We start from the raw sequence: 26,888 nt of genomic DNA, 5'->3' as shown, positions 1-26,888 counted from the left end.
GGATCACTCGCTCACCGTTCCTGGAAGGTGAGGCGTAAGATAAAGAGCATCCGCGTGGAAATGCTCTGGTCTAATGTGCAAGGACGGGACTAGATGCATGACCACAGAGTCACACTCGTGGTCTCCTCGTTTGGTCCAGTTTCCATCCTTCAGAAGAGAACAGCAGAGTCTAGAGCCCAAGCCATCACCCGAACTACGGCAGAGTTATGACCTCCATGAGGCAGAAGAGATCACAGGTTGGAAAGCACTCTGCAAACTGTTAAGTGCGGTTGCAGCGTACGGTGCTTGTTACCTTCAATGCTTACGTGAAGTTCATGTGCATCCCTCAGAGCCACTATCTGAGAAGCTAAACAGACATGCACAGGACTGAGCGGTGGCATGTCATCTGTCCCTGCATCAGGCGGCAGCGAAAGAGCGTAGATTTCCTGCCCTGAAGAGAGAAGCCCCGAGGCTACTTACAGGTCTTGCGACCTTGAACCCCACTTGGCCTCTCTGACCCTCAGTTTCTTTTTCAGAAACACACCCTACCTTTTTCGTTCTGGGTTGTGTGGGGCTCGAGCAAGACAGTGAACGACTGTGCTCTTAGCGAGGCCAACACCCAATGAGCCCCGTGGTCTGATAAGGCAGGCATAGCGTGATAGAAGAGAGGAGGGCCTGGGACTTTCAGGACTCGTATTTAACACTCAAAAGTCACGTCCCTGGGGGTCGGAGCCAGCTGCTGACGGTGCCAGAGCCCAAGCCTTTTGTCTCTCCTACCCCGACCTGTCTTTGAAGGTAACATTGCGCCCTTGATGCTCGGCTCTCAGACACACTTCATCAAGGTGTCTAAGGCGCACCCTCCCATCGCTGGACGCTGACTCAGCCCCCCTGAGCTCCATCTCCCCTTTCACTCTGTGGGTGCCAGAAGTCTCTTGGCCAGCCACCAGCATCCCCCAGACTTCACTGTCTTCTGGTGACAAAGGAGAAGATCGGGCTGGTTCAGTTTCAGTACTAAGATTTCTCCCGTGACCTAGGTGAGCTGTCCGCCCTCCCTGGGTCATTTAAGCCAGCACTGTACTTCGCTCAGAGTAGGCGCACTCAACTGCAAACACAGGCCAGCCAGTGGGTCCTGGTGAATGGAGCAGGTGAGTTGCTCTGGAGATACTGGCAGGTCCCTGTTAGGGAGGCAGGAGCCGTGCTGCCTGGGAAAATCTTGGGTATCCTCAATTTCCACAGTTAGGAAGGCATTGTCTGTGGAACACTTGAGCCCAGAGGTGTAAACGCAATTAAGGAAGTCCATGAGAGCCCAGAATAGAGGATAACAAATACTTGGAAAAGACCCCACAATAAGAGTAAAGAGTCACGGTCCTGTGCTCTGTGGGCGCTGGAAGCCATGAATAGAACTCCATCCACCACCCTAGAGAGCGAGCACGCTCCCTGCTCCCCATCTGTGCTTATCAGTCCATATATAGTGCTTCAGACCATGCCCTAACAGGCTGGTGCCCAAAAGGCTATGGGCTGAATCAAGTCCAACCACACACAGGACTTGGGTGCGAGCTCAGAGATTTCACTCAGCCAACATTTACTGAGCACCTGCCGTGTACCAGGTGCTGTTCTGGGCACTAGAGCACAACAAGAAGGAAAGGTTCTACTGTGATGGAGCGAGCAGGGGAGGGGAGCAAGAAGACAGACCCTTGTAGAGCTGTGGGGCTGGATGGGGACCGTGGAGAAAGAGCAAATGGCACAGATATTAGGAGTGGGCGGTACAGTAGGGGCACAGATATGAGGAGGGCTTGAGAGGTGTGGCTGTCTGGACCAGCATCCCACATGGAGGGTGCAGCAAGGGCAAAGTCCCTAAGACAGACGACACGGCCTTTGGCGTGACAAGGAGGCCGCTTGGGTTCAGGAGAGACAGGCAGTTTCAACTCTTGTCCCAGTTCCTTGGCAAAAGATCCAGCAGGTTTGCTGGTAACCCCCAGATGCACTGGTAGCCTCACCCCAAGTGCTGTAGAGATGGTGTTCCCTGCTAGCAGACAGTTGCCTCAACTCTTGGTGACACAGGCTCCTCGGGGGACCACTCACAAGGGTGCTCCTGGAAGAGCAGAACGATGCCTGGGCTCAGGCACCCTCACCTGATACTGTTTGCCCTCAGGAAGCCTCTCTGAGCAGCCTCAGTGGGCAGGCTCTCGGAGCTGCAGTTTCTCTTACGGTCCTCATCTGTTTCTCCTCTGTGAAGTGAGTGACTAGCAGCATGGCTTCCCATGCCAGACTCACCTGGGTTGGGTTTTTTTGTTGTTGTTTTGCTTTGTTTTGTTTTTCGTTAGATGTCAGGTTGTTGTTTAAGTTAATGGAGTCATTAGTGGGAAATTTCCTTTTACGTTGAAATGCACAAGGTAAATGTCAGGGAGATTTTTCTTCAGCCGGGCCCTTAGTTTAGGGATTGCGCTTAGCTGCCCACTCCCCTCAACCAGTCTGCTCCTTGAACTGTGTTCTACATGACTCTGATCCACTCTCTCTAGCCTCAGTTTCTTTCTGGTCCAGGGCTTCCTGATGCAAGACTCCTTCCTGTGCATGCCTGGGGCCAAGCTACTCTGCGTCGCAATAGACTGTGAGCCCATTGCCCTGTTCCAGTGAGTTGAGTGGACCCAGCACTCACCCTCAAAATCCTCTCCCTGTTCCTTCTCCAGGTACAACGGCCCCAATCTGGTTTTGAAGTACAATCGAGCCCAGAAGCGGCTAGTGAACATTGCGGTGGATGAGCGCAGCTCACCCTACTACGCGTTGAGGGACCGGCAGGGGAACGCCATTGGGGTCACAGCCTGTGACATCGATGGGGATGGCCGTGAGGAGATCTACTTTCTCAACACCAATAACGCCTTCTCAGGTGAGGGTCAGGTTGTCAGTCCCCTTTCTGCCCGGACAGCCCTTGCTCAGACCACTCTCTGCTGCCTCCAGAATCTCCCTGTGCTGGGCAGAGACCCCAGGATGCCCCTTCATCTCCTGTGATGGAGACTGGATTGTCATCCTCGATACCCTGGGCAGGGACAGAAGGGCATGAAAAAGACTGGACATCCTTTTCTTCTGCAGCCTAAGACACCCTCCTCCCCACCTTCCTGCCCTCCTTTTCTCTTCCCCTCCTGCCATTCCACCACGTCTATCTGGTCCTCCATCTCATCCCCACTCCCCTAGGTTACTTCTGAAATCAATAGATGTCCCTGGTTCATTCCCGTGCCACCCTAGGCCTTTCTCAAATGCTTTGCGGTCCTTCTAGAATCTGCCTCCTTCCTTTAGACCGCTGCAAGGATTTCTCCCACAGATTTCTGTGTGCCAGACAGAGCCTCTGGATGTCAGGGCGGTGATGGGGATGCAACTCTGAGGGAGGCTGACCTTGAGTTCTGGGAGTCTCCTCCAGCTCCTTTCACACTGCCACCTGCATCCCTGCTCCCTGAGGGTCTGTGTTAATGAATTCCGGCTCCTCAAGTCTCAGGATGAGCCTAGTGTTCCTGACTGCTCCTGGGCTACCTGGTGCAGATGGCCCAGAGATCGCAGGGAAACTGATGTCCATCAGCCTAGTGGTAGCTAACATAAGGAACGCCCTGCCCCCCATCCCACCCTCAGAGCACAGCACTCCAATTAGGAATGCATTAGTAGTCTTATACTGAAGGAACTGGATGCTAAGGATATAGTTCACTCACTGAAACCTGGCAACCTTCAAGTCCCAGGATTCAAACCCAGGGTCCCATCCCAAACTATCTTTTGCATCAAGACATGCTATATCTCTTCTCAACCCTCCTTCCCTAGGGAGCCTGGCTACAATGGACACACAGCACCTCATAAGTTAGGGGCTATATTCTTGGGGCTACAGATCACCCCTACCCTTGACCCACATTTACTCAGACCTAAACTGTACTCACTAATAAACCCACTCCTGTAGGGCTGTTAGTTAACGTTCCTAGAGCATCCTCCACCACAGTGCCCCCTGGAGGTGAGGTTGGGTATGCACAGGCCCCTTCCAGATGGCAGCAGACTCTTGCTCTAATCTGCCCTTCATGTTTCCACAAACAAGCACTGTCCTAGGTTCTCCTAGGTCCGGGAGGCTGCAAGGTGCCTGGCTATGGGACCCTGCCCGCCCCCAGCACCCCTCACCAACACACACAGACTTTGCCCAGCTGCCAGTCCCAGTCCAGCATCCAGCCCAGGCTGCCCCTGGAGTGTGAATTCAGCCAGTTGCATGAATGAGAGGTGAAGAGGTTGAGGCCTTGTGCCAGGGGCTGGGGTGGGCGGGCTGGCTGGCTGGTAGCCAGTCTTGTGCCGCCAAGAAACAATGAGCCACAGCCCCGAGTGGTGTTTTATGGGTTTTCATCTCCTCGTGCCACCGAGTGAGGCCTGAGAGATGGTAATTATCCCAACACAAATATCAGGGCATGATTACCCAGCTGGATTTACTGCCCTCTCTCCACCAAGCTGAGATTGGATTAGGACGCGATTAATTGATGGGCTGATCCACTCTTTAATGTGGGGCAAGGTCAGGAAAAGAGCAGAGTCTAGGATGCCTGCAGAAGGGACGGGTCCCCAGGAAGGCCCTGGAAGGCTAGGAAGCAGGAACAAGGATGACCGTCCTAATTGGACTCTGCCGGCGGGATGCCAGAGAAGGGGGCAGCTTCCCCCAAGTCACAGCACCTGGAGGAGACCCTAGGGCCGTCTCCAAGGCAGCACCCCACCCCCATGCTCTTAGAGTGCTCGCTGTGAATCCCAGAGCAGAGATGCTCTGTACAGCTTCCTAGGGAAGGGGGCGTGGCAGCCTCCAGCTGTGCTGCCACAGCCAAGAAGGCTGGAAGCAGGCTAGGACCCCGTTATCAAACTGTGACACTCAACTCTCAATCTGCACCGCCGCCCAAGACGATGGCCACTCCCTGGGAACCATGCCAACTCTGCGTTCAGCCAAACAATGAGTGTCTCCCATTGATGTACTCATTTCCTGGACAAATTGCTAGTGACCGCCTACTGTGTGCCAGCCCTGATCTAGGCACTGAGGATGCCTCAGTGTGTGGAACACAGAAGTCCCTCTTCCTGAGGTCTGTGCTTTTCCCAGTACAGCCCACAGTCTCTCGCAGCCCCTGACGTCCTTTCTCAGTCCCTAATTTCCAAGGCCCATGAGAGAAAACCTCTATATTGGTTACTGTGTGACTCCCAGTGGCCCAGCCAGGCCTTTACTATCCCAGGAGCTTAATTAAAATTGAATAAATAAGTCTCAGGAAGAAAAGGTGAGCAAGCCACTGCCTAAGAAGAGGAAAGCCAAAAGAGATGTCGGGGGAGCCAGAAGACCTGGCTCCGGGAGAGAGGCCCCAGGCCACCCGAAGGGGCAGGGGAGAGGACAACAGTGCCCAGCAGCCTCAGCCCTGAGTGCACACCTCCTGGTGACCTTCTGTGGGTTTGAGGGATGTCTGTGGGTTTGAGTTAATTTTGTAGTTGAGTGAGCCATTGATTCATCAACAGGGGGTGGCATGAAGCAGGGACGTTTGTGCATGTCAGCACTCCTGAGGTCCAGCCCAGACAGCACTCAGCCATTGCCACCCTGCCCTCTGTGGCGGTCATGAGAGCTTCCTTGGGAACCTTAGCCAGCCAGTGAAGTCACATGGCCTTTGGGGTGCTGACAGTGTCTCTCCCTCAGCCAGATTTTAGGGTGTTAGCAGTGAAGTTGGTGGAGGTGCCTGGGACCTTGCAACGCCCTCTGGGAATCAGTCCAGGGTGACCTTAGATGAGATCTTGACCCCTCTGTCTTCCCTCATCTATAGAACAGGAACCGTATGGACCTGACAAATCCTCCTGCCTGCAGCGACTCTACAGACCATATTCGAGGTCCTTTCGGGTTACCTGCCACCCTTCCTGGTGCAGCCAGATTGCTGGACCACCCTTTTCCCCTTTCTCCCACTCACTACAGCTTTGCCTGAAGTTCAAACTTGCTTTTCCTGCTGATTTCCCAGGGCTCACACTTCAAATAAGGTCTCTCTCAGCACCTGATCTCAAATCATGCCCTCCTTTCTTTAACCAGCTTATCTGCCTTCCTGCCTCTTACTCTTGTCTGGAAGTGGGTTGTGTGCTAGCTCTGTCCAGCTCTCCTGCTTTGTCTTACTCCCTGTTGTACTCCAGAACCCAAAGAGGTGCTCGCCACTTAGCATCAAATAGAGACTCTTGAGTGGACAAGTGGAATAAAGGGTGAAGAGAATCTCATTTGCATTGCATTTGCCAAACAACCCTGACAGCACGGGGTGATGCTGCGGCAGAGGGGGGGGTCCCAGCTGGGCATGGCTCAAGGCTTGAGAATTGGAGAGGGAACAGGAGAAGAGGAGAACTAACCACCCTCCCAAGAAGGCCAAGGCCTGGAAACCCACTTGTGCTGAACTGACCTGGAAAAGGGTCAGCCAGGGTGTGTGCACAGGACAAGGAGGGGACTAGAGGCAGCCAGAACCTCCCTCCCCAGAGTCCGGGACCTCCTGCAGTTCTTGGGCAGATTCCTCCCCATGGAGTTCCCACCCTGGCTCCCCTTGGCCACTTCACCCCCTGGCCCTGACGGGTAGCGTGCTGATAGGTGGGTCAGCACCAACTGTGAACTGAGGGCTTATTTTCTTTTCACCCATTCAGTGATGAACATCGGACTTTTGTGTGCAGGGCAGGTACCATTGCAGTCCATGTCCCGGAGAATCTCCCTGTTCTGACTCCTCTCTGAAAAGTTCTCAACTATGTTCTTGGAGTGTGTCTTGTCTTCCCTTAAGGACCTCTATTTCAGCCCTTATGCTTAAACCTATATTAAAATGTCTCTATCGAACCCCAGCTCTGCTTCATAGACTTTCCCTTCTTGTATGCACACAGCATGCCCTGCTCATAGTTCTGCTGTTTGCGTTGTCAGCATACTTCGGATATTACTTCACAACGTACGGAAGGCGCTCACACTCTTTGATGGCTGCATAGTACTCCCGTGTGTAGATTTGTCGTTAAGAAAATTACTCCCATATGGGGGAACACTGAGGTTGCTGGCAGTTCCTTTCTCTTTACAGAGAATGTCACTTAATGAATGAGTTCATACGATCCACCATTTCACAGATATTTGTAGGATAAGGTTTCAGAAACACACTGACTGTGTCAAAGGAATATACACGTGGAGCTCAGAGTGCGAGATTGCCTTCCCTGGGGGCAGCGCTTGCCACACTGCTATCGTGTCCAGTGAGCGCACACTTGCCGAGCTTACCAACACTGTGTTTTATCAATTTTGTTTTCCGTATTTGCCAATCTGATAGGAAAAAATTGATTTCCAAGTGTAGTTTTAATTTTCATTTTTCTTAAATGAGTGAGGCTGAGAATATTTTTATATATTTGACTCTCTTGTCCTCTCCTAGCCTTTGCCCATTTTTTTTCCTATTGACTATTGGTCTTTTTCTTATTGATTTGGAACACCTCTTTATAAATTAGGAAAATTAGCCCTTCGTCTGAGACTCACGTTACATTTGAGTCCTCGGTTTGTCATTTTTCTTTTGTCTTTGTTCATAGTGGGTTTTGTAATGGAGAAAACTTTCACTTTTGCAGATTGGGATTCTGACTTGGCAGTTCGTAAGCTGTGTCATACCTAGAGGAGCCTTTTACAGGGACACTCGTAACCTCCCGGAGAGGAGACAAGGTGTCAGTTACCACACTGGAGGGAAGGAAGGAGATCTGGGCCGGCTGCACTCCCAGCCTCCCCTGCCTACACAGCAGATGGACCATCTGCTCTCCAGAGATGCAGCCCTGCCCAGCAGCTCCTTCAGCCAGGCTGACTGCAGCTGCACCCGGAGACCCTGCACCTCACTCCCCAGGGTGTGACGCTGGCATGGCAGCTTTGGAACCAGCTGGAAACTCAGAAAAAAAAGTACAAGTTCTCGCAAGCTTTACCCCACACCTGCTAGCCCAGAACCCGCACTGCCATCTCCAGGAGCTCCCTGTGCCCTCTAAAGCCCAGGGTGTAGTTTAATGGATGTCATCTCATTTATTTCTGACTCTCCACCCTTTTCTCAGACCCTGAAATGGATTCTCTGGATCCCCAGCCTATTTTCCCTTAGATTCAGAGTCCTGATTCTCAGCTGTCCCAGCTTGGCCCCATTTCAAAGATGAGTTCAGAAACTGTCCGCTCCCTGGCCAGCCTGTATTGTGCCTCATCCCATGTGGCCAGTGAGCAGCATGCCTGGAGAGAGGCTGCCAGGGCAGCACCATAGAGAGTGGGAAATCCAGGTGTTGTGACACCTGCCTGTGGTCTCAGCACTGAGGAGGCAAGATCAAGAGTTCTGGGCCATCCTTAGCTACACAGTGAATTTTGAAGATAGCCTGGGCTCTATGAGACAGTGTTTTCAAAAACAAAAATTGGGGACTGGGGAGATGAATCAGTAGAGTGCTTCTGAGTTCAATCCCCAGAAACCACATAAATACGTCAGGCTCCGTAGCACACTTCTAATCCCAACACCAGGAAAGCAGAGACAAGCAGATCCCTGGGGCTGGCTCGCTGGACAGACAGCCTAGCTCACTAGGCATGCTCCAAGCCAGAAAGAAACCCTATCTCAAGAGGAAAAGGAACACAAGGTGAACAGCCCCTGAGGACTGACACCCGGTTGTCCTCTGACCCACACGTGCACCACACACACACAAACGCACACGGATCTTGGATTCCGGAGTTCAACACCATGGTCTTAGCTAAGGACCTGGAGCCTCTTCCGCTAGCCTTGTAACACTGGGTGAGAGGGCTGTGCCACTTTGTACCGGTTTGGAGCTGGGCATTGCCATCTGGCAGCAGCTGTGCAACTTCAGGCAAAGGAGCTGATTCCCGAGCCCCAATTTGTCTGTGTGTCCTGAATCTTCTTGGGGAGATGCTGGAGGAGGCAAAGGATGCTGGCAGAGGAGCCCTGCAGAGTTTTCCTCTTCATTCTGGGGTAGAGGGAGGAAGAAGAGGTCAGGAATTCTACCAGGGACCCTGTGAGCCTGAGTTCATTCTTTTTAAACGCATCCTATGTCTGAACTAGTTCTCTCTCCCCTGGGGCCATCGCTGCTCTGCTGGCTCTCCATTGACTGAGTCTTGAGAGGCATTTGAAATCTACTGTCACGGTTGACTCCTGGGATGTGGTTTGTTGAGGACTGACCTGGTCATATGCTATAATTCCCAGGAGGACAGGGAAGCACTGGACAGAGATGATCTTACTGTGTATGGAACTTATCTGTATCTGGTATTATTGGAAGCACTTGGCAGACATATGCTCAGAAGAGCCCGATGGAGAGGTAGCCATTCCCATTCTCCCATTTCATAGCTAAGAGAAGGACAAGTGCACGGCTCGCCAAGATGCTGCTGGCTGTCACAAGGCCACCAGTTGTTTGGTGGTGACCTTTCTGCCTAAGAGTTCCCAGACTTACCTCTATGACGGTGACCTCCAGAGACCTCTCCCTGCCCCTGGATGTCCTTCTCCAGGGCCCCACCCTTTCTGTTCTCCTCTAGGGACTCAGGAGAACATCTTTTGTCTTCCCACACATCTGACAAGCCCTCCTCTTTCTGAGTACTAGCCCGCTTTGGTGTGGGGCCCTGGGGCAAAGTGCAGCTACAAGGAGCCAGGAGGTAAGGCCCACTTCAGCACCGACCTGGGCCAGGGGCCAGTGCTGGGTGTTTATTGCCTGTGCCATCGACCCACACAGCTTGCTGTTTATCTGTCTTCCTGACACACCTAATTACCCAGGTTGCAGCTGCCAGCGCGTTTGCTCTTCCTAAATCACGGGGCTCCCAACCCTCCTGTCGCCCAGGCCTCCAGGCCTCTGCCTGCAGAGGGGCTGCCATTGATTTTGCCGTTCCCCTTTATGATCTACAAGGCTCCACATCGCTGTTGCACATTTTACCTTAATTAGTTTATTCTTCTGGGCCTCTCTGGTGAGCCCAGAAGCCACGCGGGACCAGTGAGAGGGACAGACCAACAATACAAGATATCCAAACTCCTGACTACAAGCCTAAAGCCTGCTCAGACTTGAGCACCCTAGATGGTGACCTGTGAAGCCAGAGCCAGTTTAGCTCCTGGGCAGTCTCCAAAGAAGGGTTCCAAGGCCAAGGACATCTGGGAGACACTAGGCTCAATAAAATTAAGCAGACAATTTTTTGCAATCATTTTGAAGTTTTAATTAGTTGATATCTGCTAATAGGCTTCCAAGGTTGGGCAAGTATACAATCTTTCCCAAACATGGAGGCTCATGGAATTCTTGCTCCAGGCTGCCCTGCAAACCAGGCTTGCCCTGCCCAAGCTTTGGTGGAACATGTGTGGTATCATTTCAGGAAGTGGGTAGGGAAGTTAAGTGGGCCCAGTGGGAATGAGATGGACAAGGGCTGCTCTCTGCTAAGGAAGGCCGGAGACCTGCAGGGGCCACCTTTAGAGACCCTGAGCATCTAGAAACAATGGCAAGCTTCCTGCTGCCTCACATAGCCACAGTGATGGCAGCCACAGTCTAAGTCATTTTCCCTCGATCTGAAATCCAGAACACTCTGGAAGCCTCCAGCACCTCTTTTTAAGTTTGTGGAAAATTCACTAGATAACAAAACCTGTCCTGAGCTGATGTGAGCTATTTATAAGCCTTATTTATCCCCCTTAATGTGAATATTCATGTTTCACTGCAGAAATATTAATGTGTTTAATTATGGGGTGCCTCCCCCAGTCCCTGCTGGGGGTGTTATGTAATCAACAGTGTTCGTACCATGTTTCCTTCTTAGAAGATGAAGTCAGAATCGAGGTTTCTAAACACACTGGGCTCCCCCGGGAGTTCAGTGAGGGCTCTGTCCCTGCAGGGGTGTGAAGCTGTCACTGTGCTCTCTCATCCTGTCTGATCTGTGACCTGACCGCACGTGTGTCTTCTCACTAGTGCCACAGTGACGCTGTGAGTGACGACAGCTGTCACCTGTCGTTCTCAGATGAGGAAAGTGAGGCCCGGAAAGGAACCTTAGACTTCACACGCATGCATGCATGCTCACACATGTACATACATACACACACATATGTAACACACACAAACACAACATACACACAACACACACAGAGAACATGCACAAAACACACACATACACACATACACAACATACACACACAACACACACAGAACATACATACAGCACACACATACACAGAATATACACACATAACACACGTGCACACACACATACACAATAAACACACACATACACACAGAGAGCATACACACACCACACACACATACACAACATGCACACACAACACACACATACACAACACACACATACACAACACACACATACACAACACAACACACACAGAACATACACACACATACAAACACAACACACATACATACACACACAACACACATACACAACACACACCAGCGTCCCTCCCAAGACACAACAGCTTTGTGCAGGCCTGCGTCCGTGGCTCTTCAGAAGCCCCCACCTGAAAACACTGCACATCTATTAGTGAACATCCCTGGTCCCTCACGTGGGTGTTCTGGGAGCCACCTGTTGGGCTGTGTACACAGTGTTCCACCTGCACGTGTTCACACATGCACCTACACTCCCCCCCCCACCCCCTCATACACTAGTCTGTGGACTCACGCCATCCATTCTCAGTCTCCCACCGGGGCACACTTGCTCCTGTGCATCCTCACACACTCAGCTGCACACGCTCTCACGCTCACCCTGAACACCCGCTTTCACTCATTCGCCCACTTTCACTCTCACTTGTACACCCCAGTCTTGCACACTTGCCCATTCTCATGCTTGCAGTGAATTCACACGCTCACGCCAACACACTTGCTTTCACGTCCTCACTCCCAGAATCACTGACCACCAAGCCTGTGAAGTGTGGATCTCGGCAAGTAGCTCATCTCTAAAACGGAAATAATTTCTGCCTAACAGTAGCTACCTTTAGGGGACACTGTGCCAAGCTTTTAATGTACAGCATCTCTGTTGTTCCTCATAGGGAGCCTGAATGTGGTTACTGTAATCCCCATTTTACAGATAAGAAAAGTGAGGTTTAGAGATGCTGAGAACCTGCCCAAAGTCTAGAATCTAGGTCTGAGATTGGAACTTTTGCTCACTGACTCTAAGCCTCAGGCTTATAATCACCGCTCCACACTGTCTTCCCCCAGCCTGAGGCTCTCTTCTGGGGCCAGCCAGAGTCAAGTTCACAACTGGAAGCAGAAAGGAACCTTGCCAGCAGAGGGCCTCCGTGCATCTAACCACCTGACCTCTGGCCCCAGCCACCTTATGGTAATGCCAGGAGACGGAACCAGAGACTCCTGGTCCCTGCCCACTGTCCACCCACCACTCTCTCTTCCTCTCTCCAGGTGTGGCCACATACACAGACAAGTTGTTCAAGTTCCGTAATAACCGGTGGGAGGACGTCCTAAGTGACGACGTCAATGTGGCCCGTGGGGTGGCCAGCCTCTTTGCCGGACGCTCCGTGGCCTGTGTGGACAGGACGGTGAGTGCAGGGGCACATGAGGGCCTGGGAGGAAGCAGAGGAACCCTGGATGTGAGAGCCAGGAGAGGACTCATCAGGTAGACGCCCCTGCCCCAGAATAGTGACGGCCACCTTGAGGACAGAGCCCAGGGCTGTACCACCTTAGTAGCTCCCAATGTCCCACACAGTGGAAGCAAATTACTAGGAGCCCAGGCTTGTGGGGTGAGTGAAAAATACCTTTCACATCCTTCTCTTGTGCAACCCTCCCAGTGACCTGTGTGTAAACAACACGGGGCAGCAGTAGCATGAATATCGGATTCTCAGGGGAAGGCTGAGGCTCAGCTTGGAGCAACGGCTTAGCTGGGGACCCAGAATAGATTAGTGACATGTCCAGGACATAGAACAAGGTCCAGTACTAAATGGGGTGCTCACTCATTCATTCAACTAACATGCAATGCCTCGGTGAGGCAGGCCCTGAGTCACGTGACCTCCTGGACATATTTATGGGATGTTGAAGGTACAACAGGCGAGTGCAGAAGTGGTCAAGGCAGGGTTAACTGAATGTTCTAGAACTGTAGTTCAACCAGTGGTTCCACCAACACCTTCCTCGTACATCCTACCCAGAGGTGTCCAGTCCCAAACATGGGGAGGCTTGGCTGAATAGAAGTTGGGAGAGGAGCGGCCGGCTGTGACCTGAGCCAGAGCTATGAGTCCCTGTGAGACAGAGGCGTCTGAGGAGGGGATTTGTCCCTCCTGTCACCTGCTCCCCTGCCACCTACCTTCTTGGCTCTAGAACAACCATCACCAGCGTCCCAGCTGCTGCTCTGTTCCACAGAGCATCTTTGGCCCCAGTTCTGGGGCTGAAGGGGTGGGTTCCAACTTCAGATTGAGATGGCACAGAGGCTTTGGGGATTCAGTGTGAATGTTCGCAGCAGGGGCCTCCAGGCCTGGGGAGAAGGCAGGTGCCAGGTATAAATATTTATTTCTTAACAAGCTGGGCTGTGAAGCCACATTTAGCCCTGACCTGAATCCCTGCCACCTGGACTCCTGCCTAGTGGGAGGAGACAATGAGGTGAGTCTGAACAGCCCCGAGAGCATACAGGACCCTGAGTGTCAGGTCTGGTCACAGCTGGGGATCTTGTCTACCCGCCTCCTGCTTCCCACCTCCCTGGTCAGGACTAAGCCTCCCACACTGGCCTAAGTAGGAAGTTCCCCCAGAACTGGAGGGAGGAGCTGGAGGTCAATCACAGAGCTGTTATGTCCCAGCAAGGTCATCCACACAATGGCTTTAACCACAGGACCAAGTGCTGTGTGGGAGGCGAAGGGAAAGGGGCCAGCACCTCAGCACAGTGGGTGATGTTCAGAAGCTGCCTGCTCCCCACCCGGCCTCACTCCATCCTCCCAGGCCTGGGAGAACTGGACAAAACGTCTTTCGGTGGGTCACCACCGGGGGAACGGTGTTTTCTGAGTCCAGCCACCACCTTGTGTGGAGCGAGCTGAGAGAGGTCAAGGCCAGAATGGAAACCAGAAGACAGGAATGCACGTGGCAGAGAAAACACAAGAGCAATGGCAAAGGACAAAGGACAAAAGCAGCTAACGCTCGGGCAACTAACCACGCCTGGAGTCCCGTGCACCGGACTCCTCGTCCAGAATCTTTACAATAAGCTACCATTATCACCTTCTCCAGATATGGAAATGAAGGCTTGAAGTAATTAAATAACTTGACCTTGGTCACACAATAAATGGCAAGAACAACTGGGAATTGAACTCTGCCTGCCTGGAAACAGCACACACCTCTTCATCCCTCCGCTACCCTGGCTCTGGGTACAGTGATAATAGACAGTAACCATGGGCTTTTGGAAGCTCCGCTTGGCCCCACAGTCCGCACCTGGGGGGTGTTTGCCCTGGCGGGTCAGTGGTTCTGAAAGTGTGGTCCCCAGACTATTGTTGGCATACCCACTGTTAGGAAGGAAGGTTCAGAGATAACTTGGCAGGTAAGAGTGCTTGCTGCCCAAGCATTAGGACCTGAGTTCAAATCCCCAGAAGTCATGAAGAAACCCAGGCATGGTTCTGCAAGCACTTGTAATCCTGGCGCTGTGGGGTTAGAGACAGGAGGATCTGCGGGACTTGCCGGCCACCAGCCTAGCTCCTGTCTCAGGAGACTATGGTGGGCAGTGATAGAACAGGACACACGACTTCCTCCTCTGGACTCTGCGTGCGCTGGCAGAAACAGACCCTGCCTGTTCTAGCCTCCAGACCACCTCAGTCAGAAGAGACACGGTTCAGTTCAGGGGGACCTACGGGAGGTTGTGATGTGTGCTGAGGTGAGTATGTCACCGGCCCAGCCACATACCCCTTCCTTACTCATGCCAGTTCCAAACCTGGAGCACCATCCTGCCCTTTAGCCCCAGCTGCCTCACCGCAGACATTCACCTTCCTGGATGGAGCTCAATGCTGACCTCTTACAAGAAGCATCCCCTGGTCAATAACGGTTATGCCTCATGTTTACATAGCATTTTTATCTTCTCAAAGACGTGGTCTCATTTCATCTTCTCAACCACCCTGCCAGGAAGCAGGGGGAGTCTGATCCCCATTTAGCACACGCAAGAGGCAGCCTACAGCCCTTGATGGGTGTGCCCAAGACTGAAGAGTCATCCAGGGCCTGAGGCTAGACCAGACTTGGCTAATAGCCTCTGACTGGTGTGTTTTACAGTCGGGAGTCACTAGTCAGCAGCAGCAACATAGCCTGGGAATCTGTTTCTCTCGCCTTTTTTCTGGCTGTTCTGGGCTTTGAACCGAGGGCCTTATTCATGCTGGGCAACCACTGGACCACTGAGCAACAGCCTCTGCATCACCCGGAAGTCTGTTAGACGTGCACATCCTCCAGGTTCATTCCATACATCTTGGTCAGAATCTCCGGGAATGGGGCCCGGAGTCTGTGGCAACAAGCTTTCCAGGTGATTCTGATGTTAGCGCTGGATCCAGCATCCATGTGTTCTAGTGTAGACCCAACAACCAGAAACACCCCCTCTCCTGTGCCCTGCACTAGATCCAGCATCCAGAAACACCTCCTGTGCCCTAGTATAGACCCAGCATCTAGAGACACCTCCTGTGCCCTGGTGTAGACCCAGCATCCAGAAACACCTCCCATGCCTGGTGTCATCTCCCCTCTTAGAATTACTGTGATCAGACTCACATGTAAATTTCCACAATCATCTACACCTATAACATGCCTGTCTATGTTTATCTGTCTTATCACCCAGGTAAATTGAAGTAAGGATCTAGGTATAACTGAATTTTATAAATCTTCTAATTTGTGGCAGAGTGCATTTGAGCCCATGTGGGCTTAATTGCCCATTTATTGATGAGCGTGCTAGCAGCTGGTGGGGTCAGGAATGGTTCACCATGGTGCACTTTTCCGTTTGGCCCTTTTCTTTCTCGCTTCGTCCAGACCCTGCACAAAAACACATATGGAGCTCCTGGGATGGATGAGAGTGAGAACCTTCACAGGTTCCGCTACCGAGACGCCAGTGGGGTGTAAAGCACCCCACACTTCGGCTTTGCCTAAGTGTGCTGTGGGGGGTCTTACTGAACTACGGGTTCTTGTTAAACAGGTCCGGGGTGGGTGGACCCTAAGATTCCACAGTTCTGACACTAGCTCCCAAATGGTATTGGGGTGCTGACCTAGGGACCACTCTGAGTGATGGGACCTATAAAGCACTGATTGACAGATAACAGGTAGAGACGCAGATAACCCAAAGAGAAGGGACGCCAAAGGTGAAGTCTCCAACTTCATCCCCTACTACTTCCTACTTTGTTTTACCTCTGGCAACACCGGACCAGCAGCCATGCTTTGTGTGCATGCACCATTTTCCCGTCTCTGCCCACAAGGGTCTTTCCCTCCGCCTCACTGGCTGGGACCCCTCTTAGAAAATCTTTTCTAAAGTTCGCATAGTGACCTCCCGCTTCCAGACTGCGAGCTTCTCTTCTGAGCGGCCAGGAAACCCTATACCTGCGTCTGACATGCGCCTGTGTGCTTTTGACACCTCTGTGTCCCCTGGAGACTCTAAGCTCCTTCCATGTCCCCACCTACCAAGTCACCCATGCTTGAGTGTCTCTGGGTCAGCTTCCCCACCACCAAAGAAAATGGTCCAAAAGTAGGTGTGAAGTGAGTGATCAGAATGGTCCTGGTCACTATGCCTCAGGATAGGAGAATAAACAAGCAGAGGTCAATAAAATGACAGCATCCTCTTGTCACCTCAGGCTCTGCTGCTTCTCTTTTCTCTCTGGCTGGCCGCCCACACTAGACTCTAAGCCACCTAAGGACAGGGACCGGGAGCTCAGAATTTATCAAAGAACACTTCGTAAACAGTGAGAACTTGAGGAATAACTTCCGGAGGGAGGTGATGAAGAAAAGATAATATGGAGGCTGGGATTTGGAAACTGTGTGTATCTCCTGGGAAGGAGGAGACATCCACCGGAGAAATAACGCCATTCTAATAACGGGCAGAAAGGAATCTTTTATCAGCAGGCCGCTGAAGAGAATGGCCGCTGAAGGAGACGCCAGTGCCTGGGGCTTCTCTGAGATACAAAGAAAAAGAAAGGGGGTAGGATTATAAAGGCCGCACCAGTGAACTATCTCTTCCTAGAAATACGGGGAGACAGGAATGGAAGGAGGATGGAAGACCTCATGGATCTGCACCTTTCCTGCAAGGAGGAGGAGGAGCAGGCTCAGGAATTTGCTTGTCATCTCGGCTGGAGTGGGCTTGAATGGGAGAGAGAGAGACAGAGAATAATGGGAACTGGTAGATCAATCAATCAGCAAATATTTATTGAGCAGCTACCCTGGCTGGCAGCTGGAGCGAGCTCAGCTGGAGGGAGGCACATTAGAAAATTGTCTATAAAAAGGTGGTTGTGGGGGAGAGGGAGAGGTGTGTTCTTCTGGAACAGGATAGAACAAGCAAGGCTGCTTTGTTGTCTGGCTCAGGAAGTGAGCACCAATTCACAACACAGCCTTTGTCATGAGCACCTCTTGGGGGTTGTAGCCCACACAGACTTCAACCCACTGACAAAGCTATGGTCCCTACGGCAGGGACAGCTGGCGGGGAAGCCAGGGCAAAGATGGGGCTTCTCACCCTCCTCCCTTCCATTCCTCCTCAGGGCTCCGGACGATACTCTATCTATATCGCTAACTATGCCTATGGTGATGTGGGACCCGATGCGCTCATTGAAATGGACCCTGAGGCCAGTGACCTGTCCCAGGGAATCCTGGCACTCAGGGATGTGGCGGCTGAGGCAGGGGTCAGCAAGTACACAGGTATGCCGACTTTATGGATGCTGTGGAGTGGAGGGGCTGGGGCTGAGGGTCCAGGGTCCTGCAGAGCTGTGTCTAATTTATCAGCAACCAGGACAAAGAAAGTTTATAATCACTGAGCAGGGGTGAAGCCGTCATCCCCTCCCACCACATATGCTGCTCCTCCAAGGGGAGGTGAGATGCCTGACAAGTGTGAGCTTGGGGAGCTGGGGGGCCCCCGTACATCAAGCAGAGGGGCTTGCCAACACCTGAAAAGAAAAGAACACCATGCCATCCTGTCCCCGCAACCTCTTGCCCCCTCCCCTGCTCTAACCCCGGCTATGAGTGAGCAGATTGCGTTGGAGAAAACTGACAGATCACAAGAACCGAGATTTAAAGCTTTCTTTATTGCCCAACAGCAGATGAAATTATTTACTTACACATAAGCGGCCAGGAATTGAGTGCTAAGTCCCTAAGCTTCGGCTGGGTCCCGTCTCGGATAACTGAGTTCAAAGAATTGTGTTCTTGTTCCAAACCCTCTCCAGCACTTTTTATGGAAGGTGTGCTCCCCCCTCCAGTTTCTGGATGGGGGTTATTGTCAGAGCTTCTGACAGGAGCTCTTTCTAGGGAAGGCTGTTTTTCTAATTCCAGCAGGGCTGCTGACTAAACTCTGATAATCTGCCAATAGGCTGTTGATGGCAGAGCCATCCAGTTCCTGTTTTCAGTGCCAAAAAATCAGGAAGCCAGGGCTGTGCATAACAACTCACCCTCCTTCACACCCGCCCTGCAGTTGGGTGTAGAAATTCTCCTGTTAGCTAGCCTTCCCCATACATCTGCTCCAAGTTATACTCCAGACACTACCCAAGCTGCAGCCAGGCTGAGCTGGAAGCATGGAGATGGAAAGTGGGCATGGGGCATCGTGTGGGCATCACCCTTCCTCCAGACACTTGGCTGGTAGCAGATCTCAAAGCTCCACCCAGGAAAGGTTGTCCTGACCTGCTAGGAGTTGATGGTGCCCTTACCCAGCCAACTTGCCACCTCCGTGAAAGACAGAGATTAATACTGATTTATCTGACAAAGTTTGTGGGGACAGATGACTAGACAATAAAGTAGTCTGCGTGGCTCAAGCCCCGTCAAAGTGCCTGAGAGCCCTGGGCATGAATGCGCCTCAGAAAGGCTGAGTGTCAGTAATAAACCATGTTTCCCTGGGAAGGAGAATAAACATGAGGCGCTTCAGCCTAGATTGGTACAGTCAATTTTTCTGAGGAAGCTCCCAGTTCTGTGTACTGGGCTGGCTTGGCAATTAAGTGCCTTGATCTTGCAGGAGAGGGAGGGGTGTGGGCTGGGGGATGAAACACTTGAAAATGATGAGACGGAAGGATGGCAAGGACTGGGAGAGTGCATTCCACACAGAATGGAAGAATTCAGGAGGCTGGAGCATGAAGGGGGCATTGTTCACGCTGGCTGGGCTGGCACAGAACCCAGGAAGGGGGGGGGGGGGCAAGCAAAGACAGCTGAGGAACAGAGATGCAACGAGAGCCCCAGCCAACTGTGCCGGCCATGCTGGAAGGATAGGGCAACCCAAGGCATGGGCAGCAGCTTCTGTGGAGGCATGGAGGAGGCCAGGGCAGCTGGCATGCCCAGAGGACACATAAGAGCAGTTCTACAGACTTCCAGAAAGCCATTTGGCTGGCAAGAACCAATTTGGCCCACCAAGTTACAGTTCTGTCTGCCCGCCTTCCTCAGCCCCCCAACACTATCCTTCAACCCCCACTTGTCACTCGGTTAATGACACATGGACATCTGGCTGGAAAATGGCCCCTGAGTGCTCCCTGGAGCCTTAAGAATGAACCCCAAATGTAAGGGCTACTATGCTGAGCCCAGCCCAATGGCTGAGACTCTGGGCAGGTGGCCAGTGCTCCTCGCCAGAACAGTGGAAGGGGTCTGAGAAGCCAGGAGGAATCAGCAAGGCCTAAGCAGGCTGGAGAGAAGCAAGCAGGGGCCAGATGTGCTTCAGGGATCCAGGGCCTCTGCAGCCAAGCCACACAACCCCCATTTTCTGGAGCAACCATGTGGCCTGGGAGGTCCTCCCATTTGCCAAGGGATCAAACTAGGTCCAAAGAACAGAAAGGACTCACCCAAGGTCACTTAAGAGATTTATAGAAAAGCAGCACTTGAAGCCCTGTCTCCTGATGCTCAACCCAGCCACAAGCAGCTGGCCTTTTTAATGACCTCCAACTTGAGCATCCTGCTCCAAGCTGGTAAAGGGAAGGCCCCTCACCCACTGGGCATGCATTGGCAGACAGGCCCTGAACTGTGTACCCAGGTTGTCAGGCTGAAGCAGCTGTCTGGCCTGGGGTGCTCAGGACAGCAGGCTGTAGTGACGGGGGCCAATGGCACACAAACCATGCACAGGTTGTTATGCTGTGCAGGAGGGGGAGGGGCGCTCTCTCCAGACACCATTCATTCTGGCACCCACTGCCACTCTGCTGGGTCACAGTGCCATCTAGCGGCTGAAATGCCTACTCTCAGGGGACTGAGGGCCCCTGGAGGGCATCTGAACCAGGGGCTGCCAGGACAGAGTAACAGCAGTAGAGAGCCTGCAGTCCCTTAGTGACTCTCTGAACACTCCAAGCCCCAACCTCTCCAACCACCACAGACCTCTTGGGTCCAGAAAGTGCCGGGAGCTGAGGTGTGTGGGGACCCTGAGAAGTGGCTTCCATCCTGCAGAGGGCTTAGCATAGGAGAGAGGGAGAAGTCATGAAGTCCCGTAGTATGTCTCCAGGCACCTTGACCCAGCCAGCTAGCAGAGGGGCTAAAGGGAGCAGGTTGCCATTTGCAGCACCCACCTGCACCATCCTGCCTGCCTAGGGAGCCACAGGAAACCATGACCTCTCCCAACACAGATTCCACCTTCACTGTGTTTTGGAGAATAAAAAAAAAAAAAAAAAACGTGGGGAATGCCTGCAGACATGTCACACAGACCCACACCTGCCCTGTGGCTCTGACAGTGGCACCAGGGTCCTCTGCTGGACATCTCCTGAGCATCTCAAGCTAAACTCAGGAATGGAGCTGAGACAGCCAGCCCACCTGACATGGAGGCCTGAAGGCTATGTCCTCAGGTTTGGAAGCCACGTAGGCATCTTCACCCCCTCCCCGAATCGAATCCAGCTTTCCAACCCCCTTTCCTCTGAACACAGGCTCGCCCAGGCCCTACCCTTTCTCCAGGACCTCACCCTTTGAGGGAGCATCTGCCTAGGCTGCAAGGTGGTGATTAAAGAAGCCTTAAAGGAAATTTGGAAAGAAAATGAAGGGGGATTTATGATGTTGGGTGGAGAGTTCTGCCGTTGGCTGGGAGCAGTGTGGAACAAAGCGGAGGGCAGATCTGATTTATAGGAAGTCATTATTGGAGGAGACGGAGAGGCCCAAAGCCCAGCTGAGCCCTTCTGGCAGATTCCCATCAGTAGCATGACTGGTGCCTCCGGGTGGGGGCTGAGGAGCCTCCCTGGGTCCCAGGTGGGTGGCAGCCCTTCCAGCAGTAGCTCAGCCAGATCTAGCAGCTAGGACCAGGCAAGGCTAGAATGACGGCCAGGTCCAGGAGCTCCGGAGGGGTCCCCAGAGGAGTTCCCAACGTTCAGGGTATAGGAAGGCCATTCCTAGGGTGTCAGGTGCGTTTGATGGAGGTCAGAGAGGTCTGTCCTTGTTTTGAAGTGAACAGATGTGTGATAAACTAAAACTTTAATTTTTACACACATTTTTCTCAACTGTCTCAAGAGACAGCTGCACCTGGCTACACCCCCCAAGGTGCCAGTGCAATCTCCTCTCTGTTGAAAGGGGGGGGGGCTGAGAAGTATCAGAATCAAGCTGAGGAGATAGCATAAGGGTTTGAGTTGGGACCCTAATACCTGCCAACTGTGGTTGCTCCTATGTAAGCCTCAGTTTCCTCACCTGGAAAATGGAGGGAATTGGGGACATTGCAGAGGTATTAGCTAAAATAAACAACATTTTCATTCCATTGGACAAGTGCGTCCAAGAGTCCAAGAGTTCTACTGTACACTATGGTGACCATGGTTAATAACAATACATTGTATTCCTGCATGACACCAAGACAATAGATTCTAAAGGTTCACAGAATTAAAAACTAAATATGCGAGGTGATGCATATGTTAATTAGCTCATTCTAGTCACTGCATAGCATATACATTCTTCAAAACATGTTGTATGTGATAAACATATGCGATTCATTATTTCTCAGTTGAGAAAGTGGTGGTGAGGAGACACACCTCCAGGTGTCATGAAACTTAACGCGAGACGTGTGTGCCCCTACACACATCAGAGCCACACAGGTCAGAGCCACGGGCTCTTCCTTCCAGTCCTTTACCCATGCTGGCCTCATGCAGCTTCTTCTTGGCCCCTCGATGCTGGGTGGACACAGGAAGAAAGGTCCTTCTTCTTATAGCCTCCGGTGGCCCGTTTGGAAACCTTCAAGGAACCATGGGCTGGAGAGACCTGAGCTGAGTGAGTGTCCTTGTCCGACAGTACCAGCTCCCACAGCCTCACAGTCCAGCCTTGTCCGGCATCAGCAGGCTCTCCCCCACACCGACACAGCATCAGCACCTCCATTTGGAATACACTTACAAAGGGGGACCCCATTACCATCCTACCTGTTGCCTTCTTCTCCAGCTCACACCTTTCATCCCTCTGCCTCACACATTTTCCAGCATCTTATACCAACTCTTATGATATCTTGGATGTTCTTGGCAGCCTATGGGCCTTGGTGTCCATGAGAACACTGCAAGATTCCAGTAGGGGAATGTCACAGATCTATACCCTTCCAATGAGGAGCCCCTGAGCCTCCACTGCAGTGGGATATGGGATGGAAAACTGCTTCCAATATGTTTATCCTTTGGTCCAGTTTGGAGGATGCATTTGTTGAAAAGTAAAAACTTAAGAGTCTTCTCATTGCCCTCACCCCTGCATTTTGCAATGCCAGGGACTGGTACCTAGAGGTCTCCTTCCAAAGTTCCTGGAGCCAGAGAGAGACAATGGCCCAGGAAAGAACTCAAAGGCCCTTCCTCAGAAACTGGATCCCAGTCTGCTGCTCCATCCCTGGGTCAGCAGTCCATAGTTGGAGCAGTTCGGAGTGTGCTATCCATCCACAGCCTCTGCCCTTCCCTCCCCATCCAGCCCCTGAGAGCTGGGAGATGGACCCCTGTACAGAATCACACTGGAGCCTGCCCTGTCCAAGTGCCAGGGGTCAGAGGTCTGGAGGAGCAGGTATTGAGAATAGCCAAGGCTTCCCCATACGGATTGGGTCCAATAAGCAAACAGGGAAGCCTGAAATGTGGCAAGGGGAAGTGGAGACCTCAGAGGGCCATTAACCCTGAAACTCCCAGCCTCGCTGAGAGATTCTTCCGAGTGGCACGTGTCCTTGGGAAGGAAGGGGAGACGGAATCATTCAAAGCCCCACAGCATAACAAAGGGGCCTTTGAAGCTTGAAGTGCTGGGCAAAAATAAAGTGATATTAGTCACTCAGCAGGTGGTAAATAGTCCCAGCTAATGACTATGTGGCACCTGACATTTTCCAAGATACCTTCCAAAATTCATCCCACTTAATATTTATGACACCCCAGAGAAGGAGCTATTATTATTACCAGTTTATTTCATAGATGAGAAACACAGGAGCCGGGAAAGGTTAAGTGGTATGCCCAAGGTCACATAGCTAGCTCAACCTTGGACTTGGCGGTACACCCGTGCTGAGGGCTGGCATTTCACCACTACAGGCTCATCTGGGGGACCCTGTGTCTGGGAGAGGGAGTGCTGGCTTCACACAGCGAAGAAGTCATTGACAAGGGTGGGGTTGACTCCATCATGATGTTGCTCTCCAAGACTAAACAAAATGTCCCTAGCCGCTGTCTGTGTAGCCCTGCATGGTATGGTTTATGCTAAACCTTGGGAGAGGAAGGGAGGGTGGGTGTCACAAAGCAGGAAGAAAAGGAGAAACGGGTCCTGGGAGACTGGCTGCTGCCTTTGCCACTGACCCCCCAGAGAGGAGGCATGGACAACAGAGGGGGCATGGAAGGGCAGTCTGAAGGGGAGGGTTCCGTTGGTTTCAAGAGTTTCCCTTGTGGCATCAGCGAGGGGTGCAGCACCTGGCTGCCCTGCCTTAGACCCCAGTTTGGACCCTATCCTAAGGCTTCTAGAGATGAGCCCCAAAAGACTGGCTCCCTAAACTGTGGACTCACCTACTCCCCAACTGTGTGACCAACTTGCCAAGAAGGAGTTGTGGGTAACATCTCTGTTATGGTCCGGTTGCTATGGCAATAAATTGCTGCTAATTAGTAGTGTGGTTACCATGGCAATTTTCTAGTAATTACAGGTTACAAATGGTGCAAGGCTTCAACCCAACCCAATTAGTTAATTAGAAAGATTTAGAAATTTGTCCAAAAGGGAAATAACCTGCTTTGTAGAAAATGAAGGGAATGTGTCACAGCTTGGGAGCCAGAGGCAGAGAGGAAACTGGAGGGCGCCACAGAGAGAGAAGGACTGAGCTGCATGGTGGCAAGTCCTGAGTCCCACCTGGAATTTCCTGGAAGCCTTCCCTGAGCTGGAGTCCGGCAGTGACCACGGCAGGGACAGCCACTTCCAGCTCCTCTTTTTAGCCGGCAGAGGCGATGGCTAGGTCATGTCTCAGCATCCACCCTACTGGCCGTGGAAAGTGACCAGGAAGTCACCACCCTCCTCCATGGCCTTCATGCTGTGTGATACCTCCCGGGAGGAGGATCACCAGGAGTGATGGGGATTTCGTTGCTCATTTTCACAAGACTGGACTCTTCCTTTGAAATGTAATCTGATTACCTGGGAAGAAAAATTCCAGGACACAAAAGCCCAACAGGCGTTAGCAGAGTAACGAAAGAGACGCTACGGAGCCCCTGTCCAGCTCTGTCCTGGAACAAAGCCCCGTACTTTGTCAAGGAGCATCTCCCAGGATGAAGGACCACAGGAGCCTGAGACTCCTCTTCTCAGATGAGCTCAGTCACTTCACAAACCCCTGGATCCATCCAGAGGTGGGTGGCCAAGGGCATGGCCATTGTCACATGGCTCTGCCAAAGTTGGCGTTTACTTAAAAATTCCAGCTCCCGATTTTCTCTTGTCATGATAGCCAGTTCCTTGCAGCAATATGTCTTGTCCTTTAGTCATACAAACCACACAGTGGTCTTGTCAGCATGCAGGACTCCGTGGGGCCGGAGATTTTGCACTTCTGAGAAGCCCAACTGCCGGTTCACAGGCCTGGTTGCACAGCAAGACTGTAAGTGTCACAAAGCCTCCTTCTCTCTTGCCTCACGTTTTTAAAATAAACTTCCAAAAACTTCTTATTTATCATACACACCAAGATGTTTTGAACTATAAATCCCCTGTGCAATAGCTGGCCTGGACTAAGACACATTACTTTCTACTTGTGGCGAGGTCACTTAAAACCCGCCATCTTGACCAGCAAGAGCAGCATGTGGTACTAGCAGTACACATCATGTTGTACAATAGCCTCTTTCTCGGACTTAGCCCCCTGCTCAACCCTTCCCTTTTGCCATTGTTGGCCCTTCGCCATCTTCCCCCTTCACCCAGACCTCTGCAACCTCACTCTATGCCCCTGCCTCTGTAGCTTGACTCTCTAGACTCCACAGCTTAAGGGAACGCTGCTTCTGTGTCTCAGCTCCGTTTGGCATGTTGTCCTCCAGGCTCGTCTATGTGGCCACAAATGAGAGGATTTTCTTCTTTCATAAGGCTGGTAACACTTCTTGTGAGGTCGTACCATGCCTTCTTTATTTGGTCTTCTGACGGACACTTAGGGTGGCTTCACATCGACAACCGTGAATAGTCCTGGAATGGACACGGGAAATACCGGAGCCTACTGACTTTATTTCCCGTGGAGGGTGTACGCCCAGGCACAAAATTGCTGGGTCATATGGTAGCGGTATTTCTTTTTTATTTTTCTGAGGGTATGCCATACTGCTTTGCGGTTATGCTAATTTATATTTCCCCCAAGAGAGTATAGGGATTTATTTTCCCTCCCTCCTGTTGGACACTTTTGATCCATCATTATTTCTCACTTGTTTGATTTTTAAAAAGACTGAAAAGGGCAACTCAGAAAATCCCCACTTAACAGAAGAGGAAACTAACATTCAGTGGGTAACAAGTTGTCTACAGTTGGCCTCTTGGAAGAACCTGCAGCCGCTCCTTGTAGGGCTGTAGTTTTCCAGCATCCAGGGGCCGTGGCTGGTAAGGCTTCCCAGGTGCGGAGGGTTTTCCCTGGGAGCAGGTGAGGATCAGCAAACAAAGGCTCGGGTTGAAGTCCTCTGGTTTGGGTTACTTTGTTTCAGGATGCATATCGGGAGCTCAAAATTGATATAGTCCTCAAAGCCTAACGTAGAGCTGGCTTGATCTGTGTCTTTTTTAAAAAATGTAAGCAGGGAGGTGGTGGCACACACCTTCAATCCAAGCACTTGGGAGGTAGAGGCAGGAGGATCTCTGTGAGTTCAAGGCCAGCCTGGTCTACAGAGCAAGTTCCAGGACAGCCAGGGCTACACAGAGAAACCCTGTCTTGAAAAGCAAACAAAAGAGAAACAACAACAAATATGTGTGTGTGTGTGTATATACATATATATATGTATGTATATATATATATATATATATATATATATATATATTCCATTGGATAGTCTCTCAAATTGCAAAAGCGAGACTTGCCTCTAGCCAAACAATGGGGACACAGTCAAAGAAAAGGCCAACTACCATCTCTCTCCTTTCCCTGGTCGGTCCTGATGCAGCTAGTTAGTGTGTGACCTTCTCCACTTTTCTCCAAATTCTAACTAGCTTAGACACACATATATTCTGAAATACCAAGAATTTCCCACCTTTTTTAATAAATGTAAGATCACACAATACCGTTACTTGCCAAGATACTTTTTTTTAACAATCGCAGGCACTCCTCCAAGTCAATGCATATGGATCTACACAGTCCTTTCAGTAGCTGTGTAATGGTCCACCATATGGATGCACCATAATCCGTTCAGCCAGTTCACTACCAGTGAGCAAAACTGCTCAGTGTATCAGCCAAAGCCAAATAAGCATCTTTGGGC

The 26,888-nt window shown here is 51.7% G+C and overlaps 1 protein-coding gene across 3 annotated transcripts in view; it reads left to right on the top strand.

Annotated features, from left to right (window-relative positions):
* Positions 1-26,888, top strand: part of Crtac1 (cartilage acidic protein 1) — a 136,211-nt gene that overhangs the window by 70,289 nt on the left and 39,034 nt on the right. For all 3 annotated transcript variants that reach the window (XM_042055788.1, XM_038343832.1, XM_038343825.1), the window contains exons 2-4: positions 2,667-2,863; positions 12,343-12,479; positions 17,619-17,775. In XM_042055788.1, the coding sequence (XP_041911722.1) occupies positions 2,667-2,863; positions 12,343-12,479; positions 17,619-17,775 (491 nt within the window). The remainder of the gene's footprint in view (positions 1-2,666; positions 2,864-12,342; positions 12,480-17,618; positions 17,776-26,888) is intronic.

The sequence above is a fragment of the Arvicola amphibius genome, chromosome 1 (genome assembly GCF_903992535.2).
Source record: "Arvicola amphibius chromosome 1, mArvAmp1.2, whole genome shotgun sequence".
Classification (NCBI taxonomy): Eukaryota; Metazoa; Chordata; class Mammalia; order Rodentia; family Cricetidae; genus Arvicola; species Arvicola amphibius.
Note: the sequence above shows the minus strand (reverse complement) of the source record. Positions and strands in the feature narration are given on the sequence as shown.